General features: G+C 36.9%; 2 protein-coding genes across 3 annotated transcripts; one reads left to right on the top strand and one right to left on the bottom strand.

Moving 5' to 3' along the window:
- The first annotated feature begins 684 nt into the window (after nt 1-684).
- LOC133857353 (myosin-17-like) lies at nt 685-18499 on the top strand. 2 transcript variants are annotated; one of them, XM_062292592.1, is made up of 39 exons: nt 685-987; nt 2635-2763; nt 3067-3210; nt 3335-3480; nt 3556-3712; nt 3889-3947; nt 4480-4639; nt 4742-4891; nt 4972-5108; nt 5205-5351; nt 5535-5636; nt 5709-5766; nt 5860-5961; nt 6158-6195; nt 6400-6526; nt 6609-6779; nt 10114-10245; nt 10390-10499; nt 10694-10754; nt 11549-11726; nt 12468-12673; nt 12842-12961; nt 13048-13146; nt 13269-13490; nt 14112-14251; nt 14578-14695; nt 14787-14828; nt 14918-14998; nt 15192-15362; nt 15504-15659; nt 15767-15976; nt 16516-16653; nt 16740-16810; nt 16958-17057; nt 17134-17190; nt 17296-17352; nt 17461-17541; nt 17675-17757; nt 17859-18499. In XM_062292592.1, the coding sequence occupies exons 1-39, from the start codon at nt 985-987 to the stop codon at nt 17980-17982; spliced, it is 4587 nt and encodes a 1528-aa protein (XP_062148576.1). In that variant the 5' UTR covers nt 685-984; the 3' UTR covers nt 17983-18499. The 2 variants fall into 2 exon arrangements, with proteins under 2 accessions (XP_062148576.1, XP_062148575.1); XM_062292591.1 differs by having other exon boundaries at nt 693-987; nt 14787-14837.
- A 1345-nt stretch (nt 18500-19844) lies between these two features.
- On the bottom strand, nt 19845-25009 carry LOC133857682 (glycerophosphocholine acyltransferase 1). Its single transcript, XM_062292981.1, has 8 exons — nt 24815-25009; nt 24593-24712; nt 24356-24413; nt 24150-24250; nt 23078-23173; nt 22898-22991; nt 20560-20797; nt 19845-20401 (listed from the first exon to the last, which is right to left on the bottom strand). The coding sequence occupies exons 1-8, from the start codon at nt 24896-24898 to the stop codon at nt 20068-20070; spliced, it is 1125 nt and encodes a 374-aa protein (XP_062148965.1). The 5' UTR covers nt 24899-25009; the 3' UTR covers nt 19845-20067.
- Nucleotides 25010-27051: the final 2042 nt, after the last annotated feature.

The following is a 27051-nucleotide window of genomic DNA, read 5'->3' as shown; positions in this document are numbered from 1 at the left end:
GGTACGTAAATTGTTATGTACCAGTTTTACGTTTTAGGGTCTGTTTGGGTTTGCGATTTCAAAAAGTGCGATTTAAAATAACGATTTTAAAATGTGCGATTTGAAAAAAGTGATTTTTAAAAACGCAATTAAGCGTTTGGCAAAATCACAGTTTAGCCTTTAAAATCGCGAATTTACCTTTAAAATTCTGCATTTTCAAAAAAGCACCATCTTATCTGCGATTTAAAAAAGCAGATTTTCTGCGTTTTCAAATCGCAATTTTTAAAAACGCAGTTCCCAAACGATCTATGTTCTATGATTTAGTTTAAAATCGCACTTATTATCTACGAAATCGCAATTCCAAACGCACCCTTAATAATTTACGTTGTAAGTGATACTTAGACCGTCAAGTCTGCAGTTCCCTTGCGGCTATTTAGAAAAGAGGGTAGCCCCGTAAATATAGGAAAATGTGTGCCTAAAAACTCAAAAAATTCAGATTTTTGTCCCTAATTAGCTCACTAATGTCGGTTTTGGACAGGTTAGACCAAGGTTTGTGGAGAGCACGAATGTCCAACCAGCCCCTCCCTGCAACAGACCCCACCTGACCTCCGAGAAAGTAATATATAAAAAAGAAAAAGAATATTAGAGACTAGAGAGAGAAAGGCACATACACACACCACACCGGCAACAACTCTAGAGAGAGAAAGAGACAGAGAGAAGCTCAAACTTGCTTTTCGTATATAAGCCTCCACACCTCCTTTTCTTGAAGAGAGAGAGGGAGAGAGAAACCGAAACCAAAAAAAAAAAAAAAAAAGAAAGAGAAGAAAAGAATATCAAAACCTCTCTAGAACTTTGTATTCTTCTAGTTATCGTCTTCTTCAGCTCAAATTGCCGTTGAAATTTGAAAGCTATCAGTCCGATCTGACTCACTGAGTCCGGTTCTGTTCGACTCGGTCCTGCCTCGGATGAGTTAGAGAGGAAGATCGCTACTTTGCTGCAATCGTTATGGTAACTACAAAGCAATACGAAAAGAAAATCTGATGTGTATTTTTGTTTTTCTTCGTTTGGCTGTTTGGTTTATTTCTATGACTCGTTGATTGGCTGAGTTGAATCGGCGGTTTCGAAATATGAGCTTGTACTTGAAGTTACTCTATTTTGTTTAATTTTTATTGTAATTATATTATGATATAAAACTTCGATAATTTCTAGTATGGTTTTTAGGATTTTTTTTTTCTCATTGTTTTCCTGAAATTTGTTTTTTGGGGAAACTGTAAGCTCAAGCAATGTTGCAAAGTCATTCATATTTCATCACATGCCCTGTGAAGCTATAGGTTTAGTATATACTTTGTGGGATTTGAGTATAGAGTAATTACGGTAGAGAAAAATCTTATTGAAAATCAAAGAAAACCCAGTCTACTTATCAAGAATGAAGTTAAAATGATTAATTAGTGTATAATTCCATGACTATGTGATTGGCATAAGTTCAAGGGATTGACGTTTAGGGACAAACTGAATTCAGCTTTTCCGTAGTGAGATTGATTGAATTAGATATTAGGGAGAGAATCATTTTCATATGTGACACGTATGAGACATCGGTACGAGCTGGTGTGGCAAGGTCGCGGTTGAAATTAATGGGATTAGGTTGACCATTTTGCTTAAAAGAAAATTTGGGGTTGATGGCTGTGCCTCAAGATTAAGGATTTTGAGTTCAAGTTGTTTGAATTGTGTAGCAGTTTGTGCATGATAGTAGAATTGCCACTTATTGAACACTTGTGACTTAAGAAATGGAACCCTTGGGGAGCAGTGGGTGGTAGGTGAGGCTGAGATATGTAACTGTCGCCTCGTGGTATCTAATATGTCAATGGTGGAAAATGAGGTAGGGGATGCTATAGTGGTGTCTGCCATAATGTTGCCACATCAGTGAGTTTGGTGATTGCAATTAGTCTCGCTAGTTGCTTGTCTTTTCACATAATCTTTTGTGGTTTGGAATTGCAAGGGTAACATTATTACTTTATTTTGAATGCCTCGCGTGCATGTTGGGTCACAAGCCTGAAGAAGCATTGTGTCAAGTAGGAGTGACTTTTAACAAAAAAAGAAGAAGAAGAAGTTACAAGCATTCATGGTTTCTCAGACCATTGTTATTATACGGTTAGAGTCCGACAAACATATTAGTATCTCCTATAGAAATTATTTTGCCAGTAATATGTTCTTCATCCAATTCTCCTATTCATGTTTGTGTCTTGATGATATTGCTCAACAATTATTGATTAAATACTTTATATAGCTTATTTATTTATTTATTATAAGCAAACAAAAATTTATTAAAAAGTGCAAAGTCGCACCTCAAGTACACATGAAGTATACAAAAGATACACCTAACTAGAAGAAGAAAAGAGATCGAGACATACTTTATATAGCTATCTCAAACAGTTTCCACTGTGTGCGCATTTGGATTATGATTCAAACATTTTGAAATCAACTCCTGTTTTTCAAATATGTAACCTCTTTTGGGTATTATGACATGTATTGGTCTCTTTCGACTATTTCCTTATGAGTATTCTTAGTATAACAATTGTGTTTTTTACTTCTCTCGACTATTTCTTGATGTTGGGATTGATGCTTCTTCTTTTCATGTATAATTTGCTGTATTTGTAGGCTGGACCCGATAACATCATTGTAGGTTCTCATGTATGGGTTGAAGATCCATCACTGGCATGGATTGATGGAGAAGTCTTCCGAATAAATGGTGAAGAAGTTCATGTGCGGAGTACAAATGGGAAAACTGTGAGTCAGATTAGATACTCTGTTTCATAGAATTTGTGTTAACTTCCAGACGCAAGTATTGTTATTGTGTCAACATCTTTTATGGCAAATACCTGTTCCATAACTTGATTACTACACTTGTTAGTGTCAAATTTATTGGTTCTATGGGTCGAATGGTACCGATAAAATTTTAATCTAGTGGTTATTCTATAAATTCAGTTATCGTCTGATTTGAAGGTTGGTTGCCTTCATATGATTTGATACCACTTAAACAATTCTGATCTATGGTTTTATAATTTTCACTGACTAGAAAAGACGATGCAGGTTGTCATGAATATCTCAAAAGTGTTTCCAAAGGACACTGAGGCTCCTCCTGGAGGCGTAGATGACATGACAAAGCTCTCTTATTTACATGAACCAGGAGTTCTGCATAACTTGGCGACTCGATATGAACTTAACGAAATTTATGTAAGATTTTTGACATATTCTTCCCCCTCTTTTGTAGACTAATGTAATAAAGTAGATTTTGAATCAAATAAAAGAGGAAAGTTGCAGATAGTCTTATTATACCATTTTTTGACCGTCTTCCCAGACATACACTGGAAATATCCTTATCGCTGTAAACCCATTTCAAAGATTACCACATTTGTATGATACTCACATGATGGAGCAATATAAAGGAGCTGGATTTGGAGAGCTAAGCCCTCATGTTTTTGCAGTTGCAGATGTTGCATACAGGTATTGGACATGTACATTCTTAGATGTCATACTTTCTTTTGTTTTAATGCTTTTATTGCTTACTTTTTTTAACAGGGCAATGATCAATGAAGGAAAGAGCAACTCAATTCTGGTTAGTGGAGAGAGTGGTGCTGGTAAGACTGAGACAACAAAGATGCTTATGCGCTATCTTGCATATCTCGGGGGTCGATCTGGAGTAGAAGGGCGAACAGTTGAACAACAAGTTCTAGAAGTAAGATTAAGATAACAATTTTTTTTTATTTTTTTATTTTTTTATTTTTTTATTTTTTTTTTCTGGCTTAGAACTCTAGTTACTGAAACTATCTGCAAGCTTTGATAAATTTCTGTAAATTTTGAGGATGGAATTGTTGCTTGACTTGGTGTGTTCTGGTTGATTAATTTGTACAGTCCAATCCGGTTCTTGAAGCTTTTGGCAATGCCAAAACTGTTAGGAACAACAACTCAAGGTGAGTATTTGTTAATGTGAGGTTTGTCAAAATAATCACTGCTCTAATACTTTGTCCAGAGGCTGAACTGTAAATTTCGAACTAACCACCTCAACTTCCCCGCAAAGGATGGCAAAAGTTGGACAACCCATGAATATTGACAGTTATAAAATAAAATATCTTATGCCTCCATACAATATTTGAGGTGCATTCTAATGTCACTACATTAGTATATGAGGAGATTAGGGAAGGTTTAGATGAAAAGGTCATTTCTCTCCCCTCCCCTCCCCCCTTATTTCTCTTTTGCCCTGAGCAGTACTGGAAAAAATATTGGTGGTTGAATCTAATGGACCAAGGATCGGTTCATGGTTAAATTGTTCTCACTGGCTAGTCTGTCCCAAATTTGGAAACTCTGGGTTCTTAAATGGCGATTATTTTGATATACTATCGTACTTGAGCTATAATACAGTTATTGTTCATGAATGTCGGTTACATGAGTTCAACTTGTAAAGGAGCTTATCTTACTTTATGTTTTCCTGGTATCACAACACAGTCGTTTTGGTAAATTTGTTGAGATCCAATTTGACAAGAGTGGGAGGATATCTGGGGCTGCTGTACGAACTTATTTGCTTGAAAGATCTCGTGTTTGCCAAATTTCAGATCCTGAAAGAAACTACCATTGCTTTTACCTTCTCTGTGCAGCACCACCTGAGGTATTTATGCTCTATTTTGTTTTTGAAATTTGCCCATGTTCTCAAATGAAGTGGCTATGACTGTATTTATAAGCTATCGTCATTGTTTCTCTTAATTTTCAGGATAGAGAGAGGTATCGATTGGAAAACCCTAAGTCCTTCCATTACTTGAATCAATCCACCTGCTTTGAGCTGGACGGAGTGGATGATGCCCATGAATATCTTGCAACCAGAAGGGCTATGGATATAGTTGGAATCAGTGAGGAAGAGCAGGTCAGTCTGCCCAGTAGTTCTAAGAAATGGTTTGTTTTGCTATTGCATTCAGAATATTTGTAATAAAAGTTTCTATTCAGGACGCCATTTTTAGGGTTGTAGCTGCTATTCTGCATCTTGGAAATATTGAATTTGCAAAGGGAAAGGAGATTGACTCTTCTGTCATTAAAGATGAGAAGTCTAGGTTCCATCTTAATGTGACAGCTGAACTGCTTAAGTACGCCCTGTTTAATCTTTTTCTTCATTTGTGATGCATGTCTTAATGGTTATATATTGGAGTCATACGCCTTTATTGACTTATGTTTTATGGTAGGTGTGATGCCAAGAACTTGGAAGAAGCGCTGATTAAGCGTGCAATGGTGACACCAGAAGAGATTATTACAAGAACACTTGATCCTGTTGCTGCATTGGGCAGCAGGGATGCCTTTGCGAAAACCATCTATTCTCGTTTGTTTGATTGGTAATGGGATTTCTTTAACATTGCCCCTTTGTATTTGTGTGCGCACACATGCCCCCTCAACATGATATAATCATCAATAGTAATACAGGAAATTGACTGTCAAAAGAACAAACAAATTAATGTGTTTTAAGTCCCGTTTGCTCAGTATTTGGGTTCTAACAAGTTTGTCATCATCGTCTACAGGATTGTGGACAAAATTAACATTTCAATTGGGCAAGATCCAAACTCAAAATCCTTAATTGGAGTTCTTGATATTTATGGGTTTGAGAGTTTTAAACATAATAGGTAAGCAATCAAATTTTAATATCCTTTGCAATGTATCTAGCCGTATATCCAACAAATTTCTTTGTTGAATAGTTTTGAGCAGTTCTGTATCAACTTTACGAACGAGAAACTGCAACAGCATTTCAATCAGGTTTGGCAACTCCTGGCATAATTCATGCTCCCTAGTTTGGATAAATTTCTACCTGCGCTTACTATAGCTTTTATGGTAATTGCACGTTTGCAGCATGTCTTCAAAATGGAACAAGAAGAATATACGAAAGAAGAAATCAATTGGAGTTACATAGAATTTGTTGATAACCAGGATGTTTTGGATCTGATCGAGAAGGTGTTTTTATTGTCGCTTGCTGCATCGTGTTTATTTGTATCGGTTCTGCTCATTTGAAGAATATCATTTGCTCAACACATTTTATATGCTTGTCATACTCGCTACCAATTGCATTATATTTCTTTATAACCAAGTTTCACTTTTCTCTTGTTCTTCTGATGTATCATCTCATTACAACTAATTCACTTATTTGCAGAAACCTGGAGGAATTATTGCACTTCTGGATGAAGCCTGGTAAGCAGCTAATTATTTCATTTTACTTTAGCCATCATTGCTTCTAACTTCAATGGGCTTGAATTCTTATCTTTACATGATTTTATGATTGAAAGTCTCATTATGATTAGGGTGATATCCACACACTTCTAGCCATGTTTGCACAATTCAAATTCTTTATTATTATTTTTTTTGTACTCATTTTTGTTTGATTGCTTAACACAGCATGTTTCCTAAATCTACACATGAAACATTTGCTCAGAAGCTGTATCAGACATTCAAAAACCACAAGCGCTTTATCAAACCTAAGCTTTCTCGTACTAGTTTTACTATATCTCACTATGCAGGAGAGGTAAACATATTTTCCCTGTTATATGTGTTCCATTTATCTGTACTTCGCTATAATATTTGCTTAAATATTTCTATTTTTCCAGGTAATCTATCTGGCTGATCTGTTCCTCGATAAAAACAAAGATTATGTGGTGGCAGAACATCAGGATCTGTTGACGGCATCCAAGTGCTCTTTTGTGGCAGGTCTATTTCCTCCACTTCCAGAGGAATCATCAAAGTCATCAAAATTTTCTTCCATTGGCTCTCGCTTTAAGGTATTGCTGTTCTTCTCCTAGCGGAGCATCTGGATCAAGTTAATGTATTAGGAGTTGCTTTATTCTGCTGAAGTTCAAATGGCTTACAGTGATCCCTGGGTTACAATTAACTCAAATTTATGATCCATAGAAAAAGAAGAAAAATAACTAATGACCCTGAAATAGAAGTCTATGCTTTGTGACAAGTAATTCAGCTGGGCCAAGGGTAAAGATAATTTGATGCAGATGAAGATACTCCTGCATCTCAGGTTCTGTGTAGACTTTAGAACAGTGCCAAATTTTTACTAGAATGGCATAATTAACCCCTGTCCAAATGATTATTCCACACTTGTAAATTCTGCCTAAATTGGAAAGTAGATGGAAGTTAACAATATTCGGATTTGTTTTGGGGAATGGGGAACCATGGGCAATAAGATTATTTTGAATACCTTCACCAAGTATGGCTGCTTAGTGTATCAATTACCTGATGTTATCAATAGCATTGACATAGGATAGTCTAGTCTCACATGCATCTCAGAGAGAGCTAAAATCAATAAAGTACAGTTTTGAAACTTAGCTGACATAGAAGAGCAGGTTTGAGATCAAAATCTAATAAATTTTGATGGTTTCTGAAGACTGAGAAGTTAGTCACAAATTCTCTGCATGCGCCTTTTTCTTTCAGTGTTTGGATGTTCAGATGAAGGGTTTATTGATGGGGAAGGATTAATGTTGTGGAGGCTGAAATATAGCAGGTAGGAATCACAGAGAAGCAGAAATAAAAGTATGAAAATCAACCTAGCATCATGCTGGGATCCTTAAGCATAACACCCACGGTTTTTAGGCGGCGTCAGACCCAAGAGAAGATGCATCATGGAGCATGCAATATTATTTGTCTTTCAAATGTTTTCTTCATTAACCTCAAAATATTTATATGGGCTGCATGTGAGTGCTAGCACTCCGTAGGACTTGGATGTATCATTGGATTTAAAAGACCCATATAAAAATTTACCCAAGGATGCCCATGAAATAAAGCCTATACATAATCAAGACCAACTAACCAGCTTCTAGGACAGAAAGAAATACTAATATAACCTTGACCAGAGTTTTATAACAGTAACTTCGGTGTCAAATTTAATTCCTGTGGGGAATGTAGATCAAGTGGAAAGGCTGGCCGACATTAGAGGGTGTGGGATTGCTTCTTTGCCGGCGAAGTATCTTGGTCTTCCTTTGGGGGCTTCCTATAAGTCCACTCATATTTGGGACGGGATTATTGAGAAGATAGAGCATCGACTGGCTAGTTGGCAAAGGTTATACCTCTCCAAGGGTGGTAGAGTTACCTGTTGCCAATGTGCCTACTTATTTTTTGTCTTTGTTCCTTATCCCGGGGAGTGTTGCTACTCGCTTAGAGAAGTTACAACGGGATTTTCTCTAGGGTGGAATGCGTGAAGAGTTTAAATTTCACTTGGGAAGTTGGTCGAAGGTGTGTACCCCAGTTTCAGAAGGGGGGCTGGGTATTCGGAATTTGTTGATGTTCAACCGCGCTTTGTTAGGCAAATGGTTGTGGCGGAATGGAATTGAGAGAGATGCTTGGTGGAGAGTGGTGGTAGACTCCAAGTTTAGCAATTTGTGGGGTGGGTGGTGCTCCCGCGAACTTGTAGGTCCCTTTGGGGTGGGGCTGTGGAAGAATATCAGGAAAGGGTAGGGGATTTTCTCTGGTTTTACTAGATTTGAGGTGGGGGATGGGATTAGGACAAAATTTTGGCATGATTTGTGGTGTGGGGATATGGTGTTGAAGGAAGCTTTTCCTGTTCTTTTTGGTATTGCTCGGGTTAAGGATGCTTCCGTTGCGGATAATATAGAGGTTTTGGGCGGCTCTATTCAGTGGAACGTGAGCTTTGTTAGAGAGGTGCATGATTGGGAAGTGAATGTCTTTGCCTCCTTCTTTTAGGTGCTACATTCAACCACGGTTTGTCGAGAGCGTGCAGATAGGCTCTGGTGGGTCCCTTCCAAGAAAGGTGTGTTTAAGGTCAAGTTCTTCTTTAACTCCTTGGTTGGCTCTGAAGGTCGACGCTTTCCTTGGAAGAGTGTGTGGTGGACTCAGGCTCCTTCGAGGGGGGCTTTTTTTGCGTGGACGGCAGCCCTAGGCAAGATTCTTACAGTGGACAATCTTAGGAAGCGAAAGATCATCATTGTGGATAGATGCTACTTATGCAAGAGAGATGGGGAATCCGTGGACCACCTTCTTCTTCATTGTGATGTGACTTCCACTTTGTGGAATCATGTTTTTTCTTGGTTTGGTATGCCTTGGGTTATGCCTAGAAGAGTGATCGACTTATTTTCTTGTTGGTGGAAGGCTAGAAGGCCAAGGAGTGCTACGGTTTGGAAGATTGTGCCAATTTGCATTCTTTGGTGTGTTTGGAAGGAGAGAAATCTTAGGTGTTTCGAAGACATGGAGAATTCCTTGGAGGATATTGTTGCCTCGTTCCTTCATATGCTGTATTTTTGGACGGTAGCCTTTTTGTTACCCTTGTCGATTAGCTATTCTGATTTTCTTGTTCGTTTTTCTCTGTCTTCTTAGGCGTTTTCTTGTGTATACTTCCAGTATACTTAGGGGCGCCTTACGCTTTCGATAAAACTCTATTTACTTGTCAAAAAAAAAAAAAACATGTTGGGTAGAGAAAATTCAAGCAGTATTGATGAATTTCCCCAACTTTAGGTATATCCTTATTGTGGCCCTTTGACTTCTTCGTCACTTTTTCATTCCATGACTTTTGAGGCTTGCAGCCAGGAGATTTATTTATATCATCTCTTTTTAGTACTTCATTTGAAATGGTGTTGACACTGCCTTTTTCTTTTTGTCCTTTTCCTTTCAATGAAAATTCCTGTTTGCAGCTTTCAATTTCAGTTCAAAATTATTGCTAAAGCATGTAAATCTCAGTTGGTGGATGATAGTCTTGTGTTATCTACAAACTTATATTTATGGAAATCAATAAGAAGGAAGGCCATGGGATCTGATCTAGAACACAGTTTTTTTTTTTTATATAGAATTAACCATGTTGTTGGAGTAAATTAAGACTCGACAGACATGCCAGAACATGACATTGTCATGTTGTCGCACTTGATGAACATGATGTCACTTAGAGCCCGTTTTTAAAATGCAACAATACTTCTAGATAGAGTGGCGCAATCTTTTAAAGCTTGTGGGTGTTGTAGGAAACTTTTTGATACATTGAATTGTGTATATGCCTGAATCAAATTTAAGTATGTAATATGTAGTTGTTGACATTCTTAACTCAATTTTCTGGATATCTGCTGTTCTCTGACAATTAAGTGAGATGTGTTCTCAAAAATGCAGTTACAACTCCAATCTTTGATGGAAACCTTGAGTTCAACAGAACCTCATTATATCAGATGTGTGAAGCCAAACAATGTTCTCAAACCTGCTATTTTTGAGAGTCTCAATGTTATCCAACAATTACGCTGTGGTGTAAGTATAATCTGACTATACCTTTGGCTTCTTCTTTTCTTTTTCTGTACATAATTTATTTGGTGAAACCTGCAAAGCTTGACATTTTTGTTTTAAAATCCTGTCCAGTTAGTAAATTTCATGTGTCTACATTTTGTATTGTAGGGTGTTCTTGAGGCAATCAGAATTAGCTGTGCTGGATATCCTACTCGACGAACATTTTATGAGTTTCTTCATCGCTTTGGTGTTCTTGCTCCAGAAGTTTTGGAAGGAAAGTAAGTCTAGATCTTTTGTTTTCTAGATTTTATGGCTCCACTGCCTAGTTCCCTAATTCTAAGTTAACTAGGGTTAATGGCACATCATGTGTTTCTTTCTTTTCTGGCTTCATCTTTTCTTCTTTAAGTCCTTTTATTCTCAGTACATACCATTCTTGCTTCTGAAATAACTCTTATTACTTCTTCATGAACAGCCACGATGAGAAAGTTGCATGCCAAATGATTATGGATAAAAAAGGATTGAAAGGTTATCAGGTAATTCACATATCTCCTTGTGACTTATCTTGATAATGCTACTGTATGGTTATGGGTTGATTTGAGACAAGGAGGCCCTTCCCAGACCCTGTCTGCCATGGGGACAACTTATCCCTGTCTGAAACCTGCATCAGGGCAATGTTGGATTAGATAAGATCACAACCTGGGGCTGATAGAGCCAGTCCCAATTTGGGTTTCTGATTTTTTTCCAACATTCCGTCAATACTGTTTGTTTGTCTGTTCCTTTCTCGCATGCACTGCTAAACACCTATGTCAATCATGAATAAAATGAGTGACAGAGAGATGATACCTGACAACAATTCATCATGTGCCATTTCCTGTTCTACTTTTGAGGTTAAAAATGTGACTTCCCTTCACAGTATGAAAGTTCAAAAAGTCTTGAAATTCTCCTTGAGATAACGTTAAAATAAGTATATACCCACAGTAGGTTCCAACATGGGCTGACCAAGACCCAAACCTGTCCTTTACCTGATGCTAGTAGGTAGGTGTGGACCATCCTTGCTTCTACCGTGATTTTCAGTCTTGTGTCCCTGCCCTAGTAGGGGCTGCAGGGTGGGCTGCCTGACACTGGCTCACTGTCTTAAGAATCTCACTGGATTTCTAAATGTCTTTTCAAAGTGAAGCACATGTTGAAGTTGTAATTTGAGGTTTCCAAATACTTGTTCTATTTCATATATACATGTCCTGCTTAGTTATTTATCAATAATCAGCATTATGTGTGAGGCATTTTGCCATCTGTGTATTTCTGATGTCATATTTTGTTGGCTTCACAGATAGGCAAGACAAAAGTCTTCCTAAGGGCTGGTCAGATGGCTGAGTTGGATGCTAGAAGAGCAGAGGTGCTTGGAAATGCAGCTAAAATAATTCAAAGACAAAGTCGTACATATATTGCACGCAAGGAGTTCGTCGCGCTACGTAAAGCTGCAATTCAATTGCAGTCATGTTTGCGAGGTATCTTCAAATTCTCTTTGAATCAATGCTGCATAGTACGTCGATTCTCAGCATCTGGTCATAGTTAATGACAGAGATTTGACTTCAGTTGCTTTTTTTTTTCCCTTTGCAATTTATATTAGTTTGGAAATTCTATATAATGTAATATCTTGTCCTTTCTTCTAAAGCCACATGTCTAATCATCAGATTTTGAAACTGCGTTACAATAAAAACCTCCTCTAGTATTTTCCCTGGTCCTTTCAAACTCAACCAACCAAGCTCAAAGTTTACTGAACAGATATTAGCTCAAGCTCAAGCCACACCCAACCTTTATTTATTTATTTATTTATTTTTTCTGATAAATGGACTATGGTTTTCCTTCTTTTCACAACTATGTGCACATGTGCTTGTGTGCGAGTTAGTTCATGTGTGCATTGGGAGGGGGGGGGGGGGGGGGTTCGATAATCAAGATAGGATGTAATGCTTAGGAAAAAAATAAAAAGAGTAAGATGGGATGTAAAGATAGATAATTGTTTATGGTGCTTAAAGCTTCTATGGTCTGTCATAACATATTTTCTCCAATTATGCTGGAGATAGTCATGATGGCATTATTTAAATAGAAATAATAACATACCATTTCTAACTAGGGATACATACACCTTGCCACCTTGTACATATTATTATTCTATTAACTGCTTCTTTTAGCCCATCAAAATCCAGATCCATATTATAACCAATTTCATTGTTCTCAATTTTAATTAGGTATATTGGCCCGCGAACTCTTTGAGCAACTACGCCGAGAAGCGGCAGCTCTGACAATACAGAAGAATTTCCGAAGATGCATTGTCCGGAAATCCTACTTAACAGTGTGGTTGTCTGCAATTACATTGCAGACAGGGTTAAGGGCAATGACTGCTCGCAATGAATTCAGATTCAGAAAACAAACTAAGGCAGCAATTATTGTCCAGGTCCTGTCATCACTAATCTTCTGAATATGTTATCTTAGAATGCAGAAAATGAGATCTCACAAGTGTTATATGCATGCTGCAAAACCAGTAACTACATAGAATTAATAGTGAGTGAAACTTGTTAAAGAATGTAATATTGAGTGATTGAGCTTTGTTGGCGGATTGCAGGCTCATTTGCGTTGCTACATAGCATATTCTTATTATAAGAGTCTCCAGAAGGCTGCACTAGTTACTCAGTGTGGTTGGAGACAAAGGGTTGCCCGGAGAGAGCTCAGACAGCTCAAAATGGTATCATATTTCTTAAGATGTAATGCTTCATCCATTGTGTATGAGGAATAAATTCAGGTGGTAACTATTGGTGTAAATCAATTCAGGCTGCTAGAGAAACTGGGGCGCTAAAAGAAGCAAAAGACAAACTAGAAAAGCGCGTGGAAGAACTTACATGGCGTTTGCAGTTAGAGAAGAGATTAAGGGTAACTTTATTTTATTTAATATTGTAATTCAATATCAAGTATGGTATGATCTGGATTGGTGATACTATCCGCACTGCAACTGACTTGCATTATGATTTAATTTTATGTTAAATTGAACACAGACCGATTTGGAAGAGGAAAAAGCCCAGGAAATTACAAAGCTACAGGATACTTTGCACGCAATGCAAATTCAAGTAGAATCAGCAAATGCCAGGGTTATCCAAGAACGAGAGGCAGCTCGGAAAGCTATTGAAGAAGCACCTCCAGTCATCAAGGAGACTCCTGTTGTAGTCCAAGACACAGGGAAGATTGATTCTTTAACTGCTGAGGTGGAGAGTTTAAAGGTATCCAGCTAGCTTGGATGATAATGGTTGATGCATATATATGGTTTCCTCCCTTGTTCTTTGAATTTGTGATATCTATATAATAAAATGAACAAATGAAAGCCATGTTTTCCTAAACTAGAACAGCTTAGTTATAATGATTCTTGAGGGACATGTCTATTTAATGGATAAGTGACTAGAAGGTCCAATTGCTGGAGCTAGTGCATGTTCTTTCATAAAATTAAATTTTCTGTGATGAGCATTGCATAATTATGTGACCAATCTTGACATGCTTGAACCTTCAGCTTGGTACATGCATGTGGATTTCATCTTTAGCTTAATTTGAGTTGATCAAGCTGTCCATTTTCCCGTATGCTTGGAATCATTTGAAGTTGAAATGGTAGTCATAATAACCACTTTTTTTATTGCCGTTGTCCCTTGGTTCGGGTGGTAAGGGGTTGGGTAGAGTTTAGCATAGTGTTATACTTGATGGTTAGAACCCAAAAAATGTGATTATCATTCCACCACTTCAGGAATATCATATCGTCATCTCATTATCGCGTTTAGCATTATTTACTATGAGTGACTTAGAGATGGAACCTGTGGATTCCACCGACTTAATGAACCATTCTCACTGTGCAGGCTTTACTCCTATCAGAAAGACAGGCAGCAGAGGAGGCCGGGAAAGCTTCTATAGATGCTGAGGCTAGAAATGCTGAGCTGGCTAAAAAACTTGAAGATGCAGAGCAAAAAGTGGATCAGCTTCAGGAATCTGTGCAGAGGTTTGTAGCACTCTTTAGAACTAAACTCTATAGTTGTCGAGTATTGTTATCATAGTGATTACAGTAATGACTCCATACCTCATCGACTCAACCCACCTTTTCTGTCTGTTTAGTTGAGTCCAGCTGCATTAGTTGGATCCTAATTGTCCACTATGGTCAAGTAATTTAGTCTTTTAGAGAGAGAGAGAGAGAGAGAGAGCATCCCATGCGTATCTGCATGCATGCGAGCAAGAGCATCTCATTTTCTCTCTTTTGCCTGCATAAACATATTTCTTTTGCTAAAATTTTAAACTGTTTCTGAAGTTGGCATATTTATTATTATTCAGGTTAGAAGAGAAACTTTCCAATTCAGAGTCGGAGAATCAAGTACTTCGACAGCAGGCACTGACCTTGTCACCAACTGGGAAACCTTTGTCTGCGAGATCAAAGACTGTGATTATTCAGGTATCAATGGAATTTTCACTATTTATTATAATTTCCTTTCATTATAATATACTAATCAATTGAAATACGTGTTGTTTCTTGAATTTTACAGAGAACACCAGAGAATGGGAATGTTCAGAATGGAGAAGCCAAGGTTGCATCAGTAAGAGGACATTGTTCCTTCTGATAATATACATTAATGAGGAAGAACTGTTAATTCTTATGGTCTCTTATTTGTTTCAGGATATGACTCTTGCTATATCAAATGCACGAGAACCTGAATCAGAGGAAAAACCACAGAAATCTCTTAATGAGAAGCAGCAGGTAAGTGGCCATTGTCATGCGTGAACGATATGTATTTTTTTTTTATAAGTAATTAAAAGTTTATTGAAATGAAAGTGTAAGGTGCCCCTACGTAACGTGAACGATATGTATCTCAGATGCATAGTCAAAATCTTGTTTGGTATTTATTTTTCTTTTTCTGATTTGTTTCTTGTACTCTGCTTTTGTGGTACAGGAGAACCAGGAGCTTCTGATCAAATGCATATCTCAAGATTTGGGATTTTCTGGGGGCAAACCAATTGCTGCTTGTGTCATATACAAATGCCTTCTTCACTGGAGGTCATTCGAAGTTGAAAGAACTAGTGTTTTTGATCGTATCATTCAATCAATAGCTTCAGCCTTAGAGGTAAGTTTCAGTTTTGTCGGTTTTATAAGATATGTATCTGTCCATTTGCCGAATTATATTCAAGTTTCAACTCTTCTATGCTGAAATTTATCCAAAATAGCATTTCATGTTTCTAATGCTGGTGAGTTTTATTTATCAAAGGTCCCAGATAATAATGATGTGTTAGCCTATTGGTTATGTAATACATCAACTTTATTGTTTCTCCTACAACACACTCTCAAAGCAAGTGGAGCAGCTAGCTTGACTCCACAACGGCGGAGAACTGCAACAGCTTCTCTTTTCGGAAGGGTGTCTCAAGTATGAATCGATCATATAACCTCATACATGTTTCTTCCAGGGTTTTATTTCTTGTCGTTTCTTATTTATTCTTCCTACTTTTCCTTTCCCCTCTTTGTGAAATCTAGGGTTTAAGGGCATCTCCTCAAAGTGCTGGGCTCTCATCATTTCTCAACGGACGAGGGCTTGGTAGACTTGATGACTTGCGGCAAGTTGAGGCCAAGTATCCAGCATTATTGTTTAAGCAGCAGCTTACTGCCTTCCTTGAGAAGATATATGGAATGATAAGAGACAATCTAAAGAAAGAGATCTCTCCCTTACTTGGATTATGTATCCAGGTAGCGCTTAATATTATTTTATTGTGCATGCTACAATTGATATTACTTTCACTAGACAGTAAAAGGCAACTGATTGAAGCAGTCTAATGATGGCTTGTTATAGTGATCTAGCATTATCAGTATCAGTAGATACATAATATCCACTATATTTCCATGTTCTTGTTTTAGCAAAATTAGAAACATTCATTTGAACACCTTTGGACAACTCTTTTTTAAATGCTGTGGAGAAATCCCGACTTCTGTTGTCCTTATTGGAAGGTCAAAAACCATGGTTTAGATGATGAGGCAGCTCATGACATCCTCAAAGTGTCAAAATAAAAAGGAAAATAAGAGTTTTTGTCCATGTGCCATAAAATCACTCACAACACTAACACACACATCTCCATACATGTCATTATATATGCAGACACTCCAAAAGCTGTTGGGTATGATCACTACTTTTGATGTGTTGATCCCACTTCTTGAGGGAAGGGAATAACAAGTAGGATAACAAGCAAAAATCTCTTCATTTTTTCATTTGTTTGTTCCATATTACACAGGCACCCAGGACATCACGGGGAAGTTTAGTGAAAGGGCGTTCCCAAGCTAATGCCGTTGCTCAGCAAGCTTTAATTGCTCATTGGCAGAGCATTGTTAAAAGCTTAGACAATTTTTTGAAGACAATGAAAGCAAACTATGTGAGTTCTGCAGTTTCACCTAGAATGTCTGCAATTGTTTTCTTTGTTGGAACAGGATTATTCTCTAATATGGTCTGGCATCACAGGTGCCCCCATTCTTAGTCCGTAAAGTGTTCACTCAGATATTCTCATTCATCAATGTTCAGCTATTCAACAGGTAGATGTGTCCAATCTCTCTCTCTCTCTCTCTCTCTCTCTCTCTCTCTCTCTCTCTCTCTCTCTTCCATTGCATTTATTCTTATCTTGCAGTCATAAGCTACTAGTCAATTCCTATAAAAAAACAAAATTTTCCTTCCTGCTGCAGTCTTCTTTTGCGGCGTGAGTGTTGTTCATTCAGTAATGGGGAGTATGTAAAAGCGGGTCTGGCTGAATTAGAACACTGGTGCTACGAGGCTACTGAGGATGTGAGCACTATGCAAAATTGTGTGAACTTTATGCCCTGCACTCTTTCATTTCTCTTACTGAAATCCTCGTGTACAGTATGCAGGCTCAGCTTGGGATGAACTGAAGCATATCAGGCAGGCTGTTGGATTCCTAGTAAGCTTCATTTGTATCAGCCTTCCATACCCAATAACTCATAGTTGTAATTTTATTTTTATATTTGCTGACCGGCTCCTTTCTTTCAATTTCTTAACAACTCAGGTCATACATCAAAAACCAAAGAAGAGTTTGAATGAAATAACAAAGGAACTTTGTCCTGTTAGTGCCTCTTCTCTGCAAAATTTCTCAGTACTAAGCTTTGATTCATGTTTCTTTTCTTGGTTCTTTTTCTCAATGTTATTGCTTGCTCCTTGCCTGCTTCTTCAGGTGCTCAGCATACAACAGTTATACAGGATCAGTACAATGTATTGGGATGACAAATATGGCACACACAGTGTGTCTTCGGATGTAAGTTGAGTTTGATTAGCAGTGAATAGCTTTTAGTTTTTAACCTATTTCCTTGCCTTTGGGTTGCTGAAAGTTCTGTTTTTCAGATAGGTGTATGTCATTGTCATACAGATACTCTTCTCTAATTTTACAGGTTATTTCGCGCATGAGAGTTATGATGACTGAGGATTCTAGCAATGCTGTGAGTAGTTCGTTCCTATTAGATGATGACTCAAGGTACTGTTTTTACATTACCCTCCTTTTCACTCGATTTTCTGTCTCCATTCCTATATACAATTTATTATGTGTTTATTTACATTATATACATATTAATGCAGCATCCCATTCTCTGTGGATGACATCTCCAAGTCAATGCAACAAGTAGATATAGCCGACATCGATCCTCCTCCCTTAATTCGTGAAAACTCGGGGTTTGGGTTTTTGCTTCCACGCGCAGAGTGATGTTCATGATTATGGTTTTGGCTGCTCAAATCTTGTTCTCATCGCTGCCTGTGGGATCCGCCGCACATCAATCATCAATCGATGTTCCTAAACATGTGCATATAATCTTACTCTTTTTTGTCATTCATGTGTATAGTACATACTACATCAACCCAGAGGTGTCTTGGTTTAGCTTCTGGGTCAATTCATTTTCCCCCTTGCGTTATATCAACGCCAGGGGTATTTGTTAAGATGCCATATCACGATTTAATGTGATCATGTGCAGCTTTATGGGGCATCGGTGTCCGGTATCCGTCGTACCGGCATTGGCCTTTCCTTTTCTTTTCTTTCTTTTCTTTATTGGGTTTTCAGGTCTTGTAGTGAGGGTTTTTATTGTAATTAGCAACTGCAAATGCATCTCATAGGCCAATATTTGTTGTATGTGAAAGCAATTTGTTTTTAAAAGCGATGTAATAACCTTTTTCTTTTTTTCTTTAAAAAAAAAAAAAAAAAATTAATATCATATAGAATTTTCTCAGATGTATCTCAGCAATGAGTCAGCTTTATTGAAGATGATGTTTCTTTCACATTCATTTATCACATAAATTTTCATACTGGCTGATGTAATATGTTTGGCTAATTTTTTTTATCTTCTGGAGTGTGAAAAGTAGCAGTCTTTGTTCAAAAGGTATTTCACATGTATTTTTATTAGAAACACAAAAAAATTATATGCCCTAAAGACAAATGTCAAATGGAGGAATATATATATATATATATATATATATATATGCTTCGTTTGTTTCGGCGTAAAATGATTTCGGTATTTTTCAGTGTTTGGTAGTGACGAAAATAATGGTCAACCGGAAAATGATTTCCGTTTGATCAAAAATGCTTAATAAATTTCTGAAAATGATTTCCTTAGATGGTAGATGCAGTCAACTCTTTTTTAAACAACACAGTCGAATTTTACATTCAAGCAGTTGAATATTGTCGGATTTTGATAAGCCAGATTCCGAATCCGGCGAAATTTGGCAGACATCGCCGGATTCTAGAGATACTATGCCAAATTCCGGCCAGTCTGGCCAGAGCGGCCGAGTCTCCGGCAATTTGGCCGAATCCCGGCCAGATAGCCGGATCACCGGCCATTTGGCCGGGATCCTCCCAGAACGGCGGGTTTCCAGTCAACTGGCCGAGATCCGGCCGTTTTCTGCTGGATTCCGGCAACTTTGGCGGAATTTGTATCTGTCAAATATTAAAAAATATTTTTATATTATTTTATATTAACATTTTTTATTTTGGGAATAAAATTTATTTTTTTTAATTAATATGATTAAATTAAAATATAAAAAATATTTGTAATTTTCCGTACGCGCCAAACACCGAAAATGATTTCGACGGAAATTTTTTTTTTGAAAAATGACTTCCCTAAAACTATTTTACGACGAAAACCATTTTACACCGAAACAAACGAAGCATAAGAGTCATATTAGAAATCACATTTTTATATTATAACTATTTCCACAATGTTAATATGGAAGTTTTAACTAACCATTGAATTAATCCTTGTTAAAAAAAATTCAAAGGATGGTTGAGGCTGCCATATTCATATTGTGGGATAGCAAAAAAATAAAAAATATAATTTCTAACATTACTCTACGTCAACGTAGTGAAATATGTGCGGTATATAACCTTTCTCTTTGCGATAATTTGATGATTTGAAATCCACTATCGGGTTGGAAATCTGAGGACATACGGCCAAAAAGGGGAAGAAACAACCAAAACATTGCTAACTTGCTAAATGGAAGAATTTAAATTAGGGAAGTAAGAGTTAACACAGTGATGCACTGTCCCGAAGCCTTGCCATGATCAGATGCCAATCTGAGTTGTACAAAAATCCAATCCCTGTAAAGGTGTGCATATATAGCAAATGAAAATTATTCACATCCTCAGGATCCAACTTAACAAACCAATCATTAGCATTGAACTATTAAAAACACACGTAAAAACTATTAACAAAGTAAGTTCTACCAAGTATGACTGGTTTGTCTATGTGACTACTTGGGAAATCACTCAACTGTCAGGACTTGTCGGTCTCAGTTAGAAGAGTTATTGGCATTCATGGTTTTCCATCACATTTGAGGATTGATCGTGCTGTTGTGTTGGCTGCAACTCAGATTTCTTCTGCTCCTTGAGAATCACCTGCCTAGGCATTACCTCTAGCAGAAAGCTTCCACCATTCCATACAGATGCAGAAACCTTGAGAATTTGGAAAATCACATGCAATCTATATGACAAGAAGATGGGGACAGCGAGTGCCATGGTTGCTACAGTAAATATGGCTTGGAGCAGAATGTACATGAACAAGCGATTTTGATCCCCAAGCAAACCACTTAAGCGCCACCAAAGATTGTTTGCTTTCTGTGCTTTTTTTGAGAGTTCCCTGCCAAACCAAGAACTCAGTAGAATGGAAGAATAATTGGGGAAGGGGAGTGCAAAATATTATCAAACAAAAAGAAAGCAGCAAATTAAACTTTGTAAACAGTTCTAACCATACATCAATGGCGGGATACTTTGAGACAGAGATGGAGAGTTGACTACCTGTAAGAAGTCATGACTTCAGGATCTCTTAACAGCCTTTGTCGACGCAGGACATCGACAATGAGAAAATAGAGAACCTGCCATAGGGTATACGCAATTAACGGAACCACAAACAGCCATGTCCAAAGATGGGATTTGTCTTCTACATACGGCCAAGAAACTCTCTGAGAAGTTCCTTCCGGGTGCATGGCTGCGAAGGTCAATGGATCCCACCATCGAATGGTAAAGAAAACTAGACCTGAAAAGAAAGTATCGCATTAGGCATCTTAGTACTTACTAATAATACACCACAAGGGATGTACTTCTACAGTACACTAGCTGTAGGTGGCTGTATTTGAAGTTGAAGTCCCTGACCGCCGGATAATAGGGTTTCCTATATTGACAATTACATAGATTCCTTAAAGGGAACAAGTTTCAGTCTCAATTTCGAGCTGAAAACAAGAAACGTTTCTTTTTTAATTTTTTCTCCATTAGTGTTCTGGCTGATATTGTGGCACAGTAGGTTTTTCCCAGGTTAGACTAAAAGTAACCCATGATCAGACAGGGATCTCCATTGAACTCTAGAAGTATCATAATGGAAGGTCTCTCTAACTGTCTACCTGGCCAGGCATAGCTACTAATGTGACTATATATATAGATTAATACGGTAAATTGAGGCAGTTTCTGGGTTGAGAATTAATTTAGGAAAATCAGAAGTTGTTCCTAATGGTGGAGTAGAGGATGTCGAAAGGCTGGCTAATCTTTTTGGATGTCGGGTTGCTTCTTTGCCTATGACTTATTTGGGTTTGCCGTTAGATGCTTCTTATAAGTCCACCTCTATTTGGAATGGTGTTATTGAGAAAATGGAAAGGAGGTTGGCGGGTTGGAAGTGGATGTATTTGTCGAAGGGTGCCCGGTTGACTCTTATTAATAGTACGCTCTTCAACATCCCCAAGTATTATTTATCATTGTTTCCTATTCCAGTGAGGGTGGCTAATCGTCTTGATAAAATTCGAAAGGATTTTCTTTGGGGTGGCATTGGTGACAAGACCAAATTTCATCTAGTTAATTGGAACAAGATTTGCACACCTTTGCATACAGGTGGGTTGGGAGTTCACAATTTCATCCAGTTCAATCGAGCTCTTTTGGGTAAGTGGTTGTGGAGATATGGTAGGGAGAGAGAGGCTTTATGGCGTTTGGTGATTGATGCCAAATTTGAGAGTTTAAAGGGGGGGTGGTGTTCGAAAGAGGCTTCGGGTTCATTTGGAGTAGGTGTATGGAAACATATAAGGAGGGGGTGGGAGGAATTTCGTAATTTTGTTTGTTTTGAACTGGGGAATGGATCAAATATTAGTTTTTGGCAAGATTGGTGGTGTGGGGATAGATCCTTAAAGCAATGCTTTCCAGCTCTTTTTAGTATAACAAGGAATAAAGACGCGACGGTAGAAGATAATTTGGTGGTACATAATGGTGCTACTCAGTGGAATGTTCTCTTCACGCGACAAATCCAAGATTGGGAGTTGGATATGGTCCTTTCTTTCTTCGATTGTCTATACTACAGTTCGGCTCGACATGGGGAGGGTGACAGGTTAGTGTGGAATCCCTCTAAAAAATGTTTATTTGAGGTGAGATCCTTCTACAAAGAGCTTATTAGGAAAGATGGCCCATTTGTCCCGTATTTCCCTTAGAAGAATATTTGGCGTGTTAAGGCTCCAACAAGGGTGGCCTTCTTCGTTTGGTCAACTACTTTGGGCAAAATATTGACGCATGATAACTTGCGTAAGAGGAAGGTGATAGTAATTGAGTGGTGTTGTTTATGTAAGAAGAGTGGGGAGTCTATTGATCACTTGTTGCTTCACTGCGAGGTCGCCCAGGCTCTTTGGAGCTACGTCCTTATTTTATTTGGGGTTGAGTGGGTTATGCCACGTACGATGTTGGAGTTGCTAAATAGTTTGGGGGCGGCGCTTGGGGGTGGTCATGCTATAAAGGCTTGGCGGTTAGCTCCTTTATACTTGCTGTGGTGTATTTGGAGGGAGCGGAATGCTTGGCTGTTTGAAGATATAGAGACATCCATGGTGGAGCTACGGAAGCGGTTGCTCAATACTTTATATTTTTGGATAGCGCCCCATCTTAGTTTGAGTGCTTTTACTTATGTAGAATTTTCAAATTTATTCTCTGTTCGTCCCTGTTAGGGATTCTCTTGTATACTTCCCGTGTATAAGAGTTGCACCTTTTTTGCGTTTTTTTATATAATTGCAATTACTTATCAAAAAAAAAAATTTACTTGAAAATCAATAGACCATTTTGTTTAAAGGCACCGTATAAAGAAGGCCACTTAAACAAAGAAGGTCCAACTTACCGGGTAAAAGATGTATAAGGACACTAACACTTTTGTCAAGAGAACTGAAAACCAAGCTACAGCGCCAAACAATCAATGCCCATGCTAACGGCCCCTGCAGTACCATCCAAATGAGACAAAAGTGGACAAGTAAATCAATTTCCAATAAAGGTGCAGAGTACCCCCGGATTACACACTCACCTCAGCAAACGAGAAACAAACCATAAAAAGCTTTTCATTCCTTGGATACAAAAGAAGGTCGACCAAGAAGATTGTATTGGCATAGTAGCAAAAATCCTGAGAGACAAGAAAAATTAAGCAACTTCCTCATTTTTCATCTTAGGGTACTTCAACAATGAAATTTGTATGCATGTATGTATAGCAATCCAAAATTTTGAGATCTTAATGAGTATATAAGATGATCTCTAGAAGCTTTGGATTAATGGGGCAAAACTAAAATTATGAAGTGGCTAACTAATGTAAAACGGATATACAAAGAGATTTGGAAGTTCCCCTACACCAAAATCTTATTCAAAATCCCCTCACAAATTACCACCCCTTTTCCTATCCTCTTTCTAACTTCTTATATGGTTTTCAGTTCCACTACGAAGTTAAGAAACAATACAAACAATGGGAAAATGAAAGAAAAGAAAAAACAAATTCAGTTATTCTGCACTTTTTTTCTTAAGAGTAATGCTACATACAACACATCCATCACACCCCCATCCCATTGGGCTGACTTGACAATTCCCATTAGCCCTTGTTATAAAAAAAAAAAAAAAAAAAAAAAAAAAAAAAAAAAAAAAAAAAAAAAAAAAAATCAAGGGTTGATGGCACTGCTACATTAGCTCAGTGGAATGGGCGTGTAATATGTAGCCTTACTCTCTTTGTTAAATGTTATGCCAAGAATTCTTTTCCCAGTACCTCAACCCGAATCTTTGTTGGTCTTCTCATCACCCTTGCAGCAGACCTTCAATTTGAACTATGTACAAATCATGGGTGCAATCTCATGATTGCACACAAATATATCACTTAAATTAAAATTATTCTAGTCCAGTCCCAAATTGGTTCCAACCCCCCAGCTTGCACTAATAATATTTAATAGAAATGACCCATAGGTCAACTTGTAGTAACAATATGATAGAAATTTGTCACCACCAGAACTCAAAATTCCATTGCCTAAAGAGCCAATTAAGCTTTACAAATCAATAAAAAAATGAATACATACACTTAAGTAATACAACAAATTCTTAAGATATGGTAAAAAGCTTACCAAAAGATAGTAATGCCATTTCTTGAACCGATAGTATATCCACCGGAGAGGAACAAAGATTACATAAAACAAGCAATATACGTAGCGAATAGCTTGGGGTCCTGATGAAGAAGAATTAACAAACAAAAAAAAATCAAAAAAATCAAAATAAGGTTCTCAACAGCAATTGTAGTAGTGAATTCTATCAATCAAACAACTATACTCACTCGCTCCCAACAGAAAGCAAAACCCGCCAAACCCGAGAACTCCCAAAAGATGAGTCACCTAGAGATCAAAACGCAAATCATAGTGACATCCAATTTAAATATTAACACGCCAAAATGATTAAACGTAGTTTATGTACATCGCAAGATTCGCAACATCAATGACGGAAACATAATAGACACAGTGACATCAATGAATCAACCCCATCAAATTATTTATCTTAGAAACGGAAAGACCACCTTGTTAATGAACCTTTCGTGTTCCTCGGCCTGTTTGGCAATCTTAACGGCCTGTTTGGAAAGGATCTCTTTCGTCTGAACCGCTTGTTTCGACAACATCTCCTTGGTTTGAGCCACTTTCTACAAAACCAAACAGACCCAGATCGCAAAAAAAAACCAATAAAACACACAACCCACGATTCAAAACCAGTAGATTTCTCATTTCACAGATTAACCAATTACCTTAGACCGATCCTTAAACCTCTGATTCACCTTCTGAAACGAATCCTCATTCATGTCCTCCACAGGCTCTTCGCTGCTCGACATTTTTGCTACGCAAAAACCGTATCACAGAGACAAAGAGTGGGTTGTGCTTGCTGTGTTATATGGAGACAGATTTATTGGGAAAGAGAATGAATTTTGTTCTTCCACGGATAAAATATCTTTTTGAACTGTGTTAATATATACATTTCTAATTTGGAAATTGTTAATTATTATTATTATTATTATTATTTTTATGAGTAATTCTATATATCATCTTTTTATCTTTTTTTTATTCTTTCAAAATTAATGTAGCTCTTAAAATTACTATTAAATTTAAGATAAATTATTATTAAATTTTAATTTAATGATGATTTTAAAAGCATGAAAGATAAAAAATGACAAATGAATAATTAGCAGCATTCCTTTCTTTTATCGATAATGTGGGCAATTCGGGAAAGTTACACCAAATCATCAGTGTTCATGCGTGGGATATACGCCACGTAGGCCTTACGCGTGGGCCGCGATTGCGGAGAGAGCAGCACAATAGCACTCTCTGGTGTTTTTGTCTTTGTACGTGTCACGAAATGATTGGTACCTTAAGTAAGAGAGATTATACGGTGCCGCAGGGGATCTTACGCGCTTCAAGGGGGATAAATTAATTTCTTTTAAAAAGACTTGATTATATATATATATATAATTATATTATTATACATTTACTTTAAATTATGACCAAAACATAAATACATTTGAATCCTCTATTGGAACCGGAGGAGATCTAATTAATATTGTTGAAGGAATAATATTATCCATAAAAATGTAAAAAGAGAATACACGAAATAGATTGTCTTTGAAATTGATAGGAGCATATTCCTATTCCCACATGAGCTATACACGAGTTATTCAAATAATAATTAAAAGAGTAATGTTATTTAGTATTTTTTATGTGACTACCATACGATTGAAATGACGTGATAATTAAAATTAATCTTTTGATCGAAATGGGCTTGTATAAAATAAAAATTAATAGTTAATTTTCACTGTCAGTCATATAGTAGTCTACTAAATAGTATTTCTCAAAAGTGAAAAAAAAGCCTTTTGAAATTATTATTTTTTTTGTTGCCTCGATTATATGTCATATCTTTAATATATAACATTTTTTACACTATTCAATGTAAAAAACGACTTGAATTCATATAATTTGAAAAATTAAAATTTATTTTTGAAATTGTAGATGACTAATCCTGAAACTTAGATCCTTATGGCATGATTGGGTGATTTGTTAATTTTCAAATATTTTTTAAATATCAAATTTTATTCAGATTTTATTGAACTTTTTTTAATTTTGTTTCAAATTTTAAATCATCTAAATATAATTTTAAAAATTAAATTCTCTCAATATTTATAATTTTTCAAAAGTTACACACCTGAACGAGCCAACTATTTTAACTTTCCTACGTGTAAACTTTCAATTGAGTCCCCAAAAATATTATTTTAATTATATGTAATGGTTTTTGGGAAACTTTTATTGCTATTTGCCCCCTCCCCCCCTTTTTTTTTTAGCCTTTTACCAATATTTTACAATTATGTTAGCATTCTTAGTAGCCTCACCAAATTTTACTCACCAAAATAATTAAAAATCACTTTTTTCTATTCTTATGAGCCACTTTATTAAAATTCCCCAAGCAGCCTCACCATTTTAACTAGTCAATATTCACTATTCTATTTAAATAATAATTTTTTTCATATTTTTTTATTTTTTTTTTCTCTATATAATCTTTTTACAAAAAATCATTTATATCCATAAAATAAGGACATTATCGTGTGAGAGATGGGAGATGGGAGAAGAAAATGAGAGAAAAAAAAGCAAAAAAATGTGCTAATCATATGAGAGAGAAAAGTGAAACAACATTTGGTGAGTGAGTTGTTGAGTGAAAATGCCTCATCTAATTTGGTTAGTAATTTTAGTCATCAAATTTTTTTGGTTAAAATGGTGAGGCTGCTATGAGTGATTTTTCAGGATTTTCATCAAATTGACTCACCAAAATAACTAAAAAACTAACTTGGTGAGGCTACTAGGAATGCTTAGTGGGGTAGCTTTTATTGCTATTAGCCTATCATGTTGAGATTCGTGGGAAATGTATACTACAAGCCCTACACGATAAGAATGCAGCTTTTATTGCTATTTGACTCTAATAAGTAATTACCAATACGGATTT

Source organism: Alnus glutinosa, chromosome 14, assembly GCF_958979055.1.
Source record: "Alnus glutinosa chromosome 14, dhAlnGlut1.1, whole genome shotgun sequence".
Classification (NCBI taxonomy): Eukaryota; Viridiplantae; Streptophyta; class Magnoliopsida; order Fagales; family Betulaceae; genus Alnus; species Alnus glutinosa.
Note: the sequence above shows the minus strand (reverse complement) of the source record. Positions and strands in the feature narration are given on the sequence as shown.

Bases quoted from the DNA above. Each gene is read 5' to 3' on its own strand.
- LOC133857682 (XM_062292981.1), bottom strand. From the start codon at position 24,898: ATGTCGAGCAGCGAAGAGCCTGTGGAGGACATGAATGAGGATTCGTTT. The intron at 24,251-24,355 runs GTGAGTATAGTT...CTTCTTCATCAG, and splicing joins TTGCTTTCTGTTGGGAGCGA to GACCCCAAGCTATTCGCTAC. The intron at 23,174-24,149 runs GTAAGCTTTTTA...CTTGTCTCTCAG, and splicing joins AATGGCATTACTATCTTTTG to GATTTTTGCTACTATGCCAA.
- LOC133857353 (XM_062292591.1), top strand. The intron at 6,196-6,399 runs GTAAGCAGCTAA...TGCTTAACACAG, and splicing joins GCACTTCTGGATGAAGCCTG to CATGTTTCCTAAATCTACAC. The intron at 17,542-17,674 runs GTAAGTTGAGTT...CTAATTTTACAG, and splicing joins CACACAGTGTGTCTTCGGAT to GTTATTTCGCGCATGAGAGT.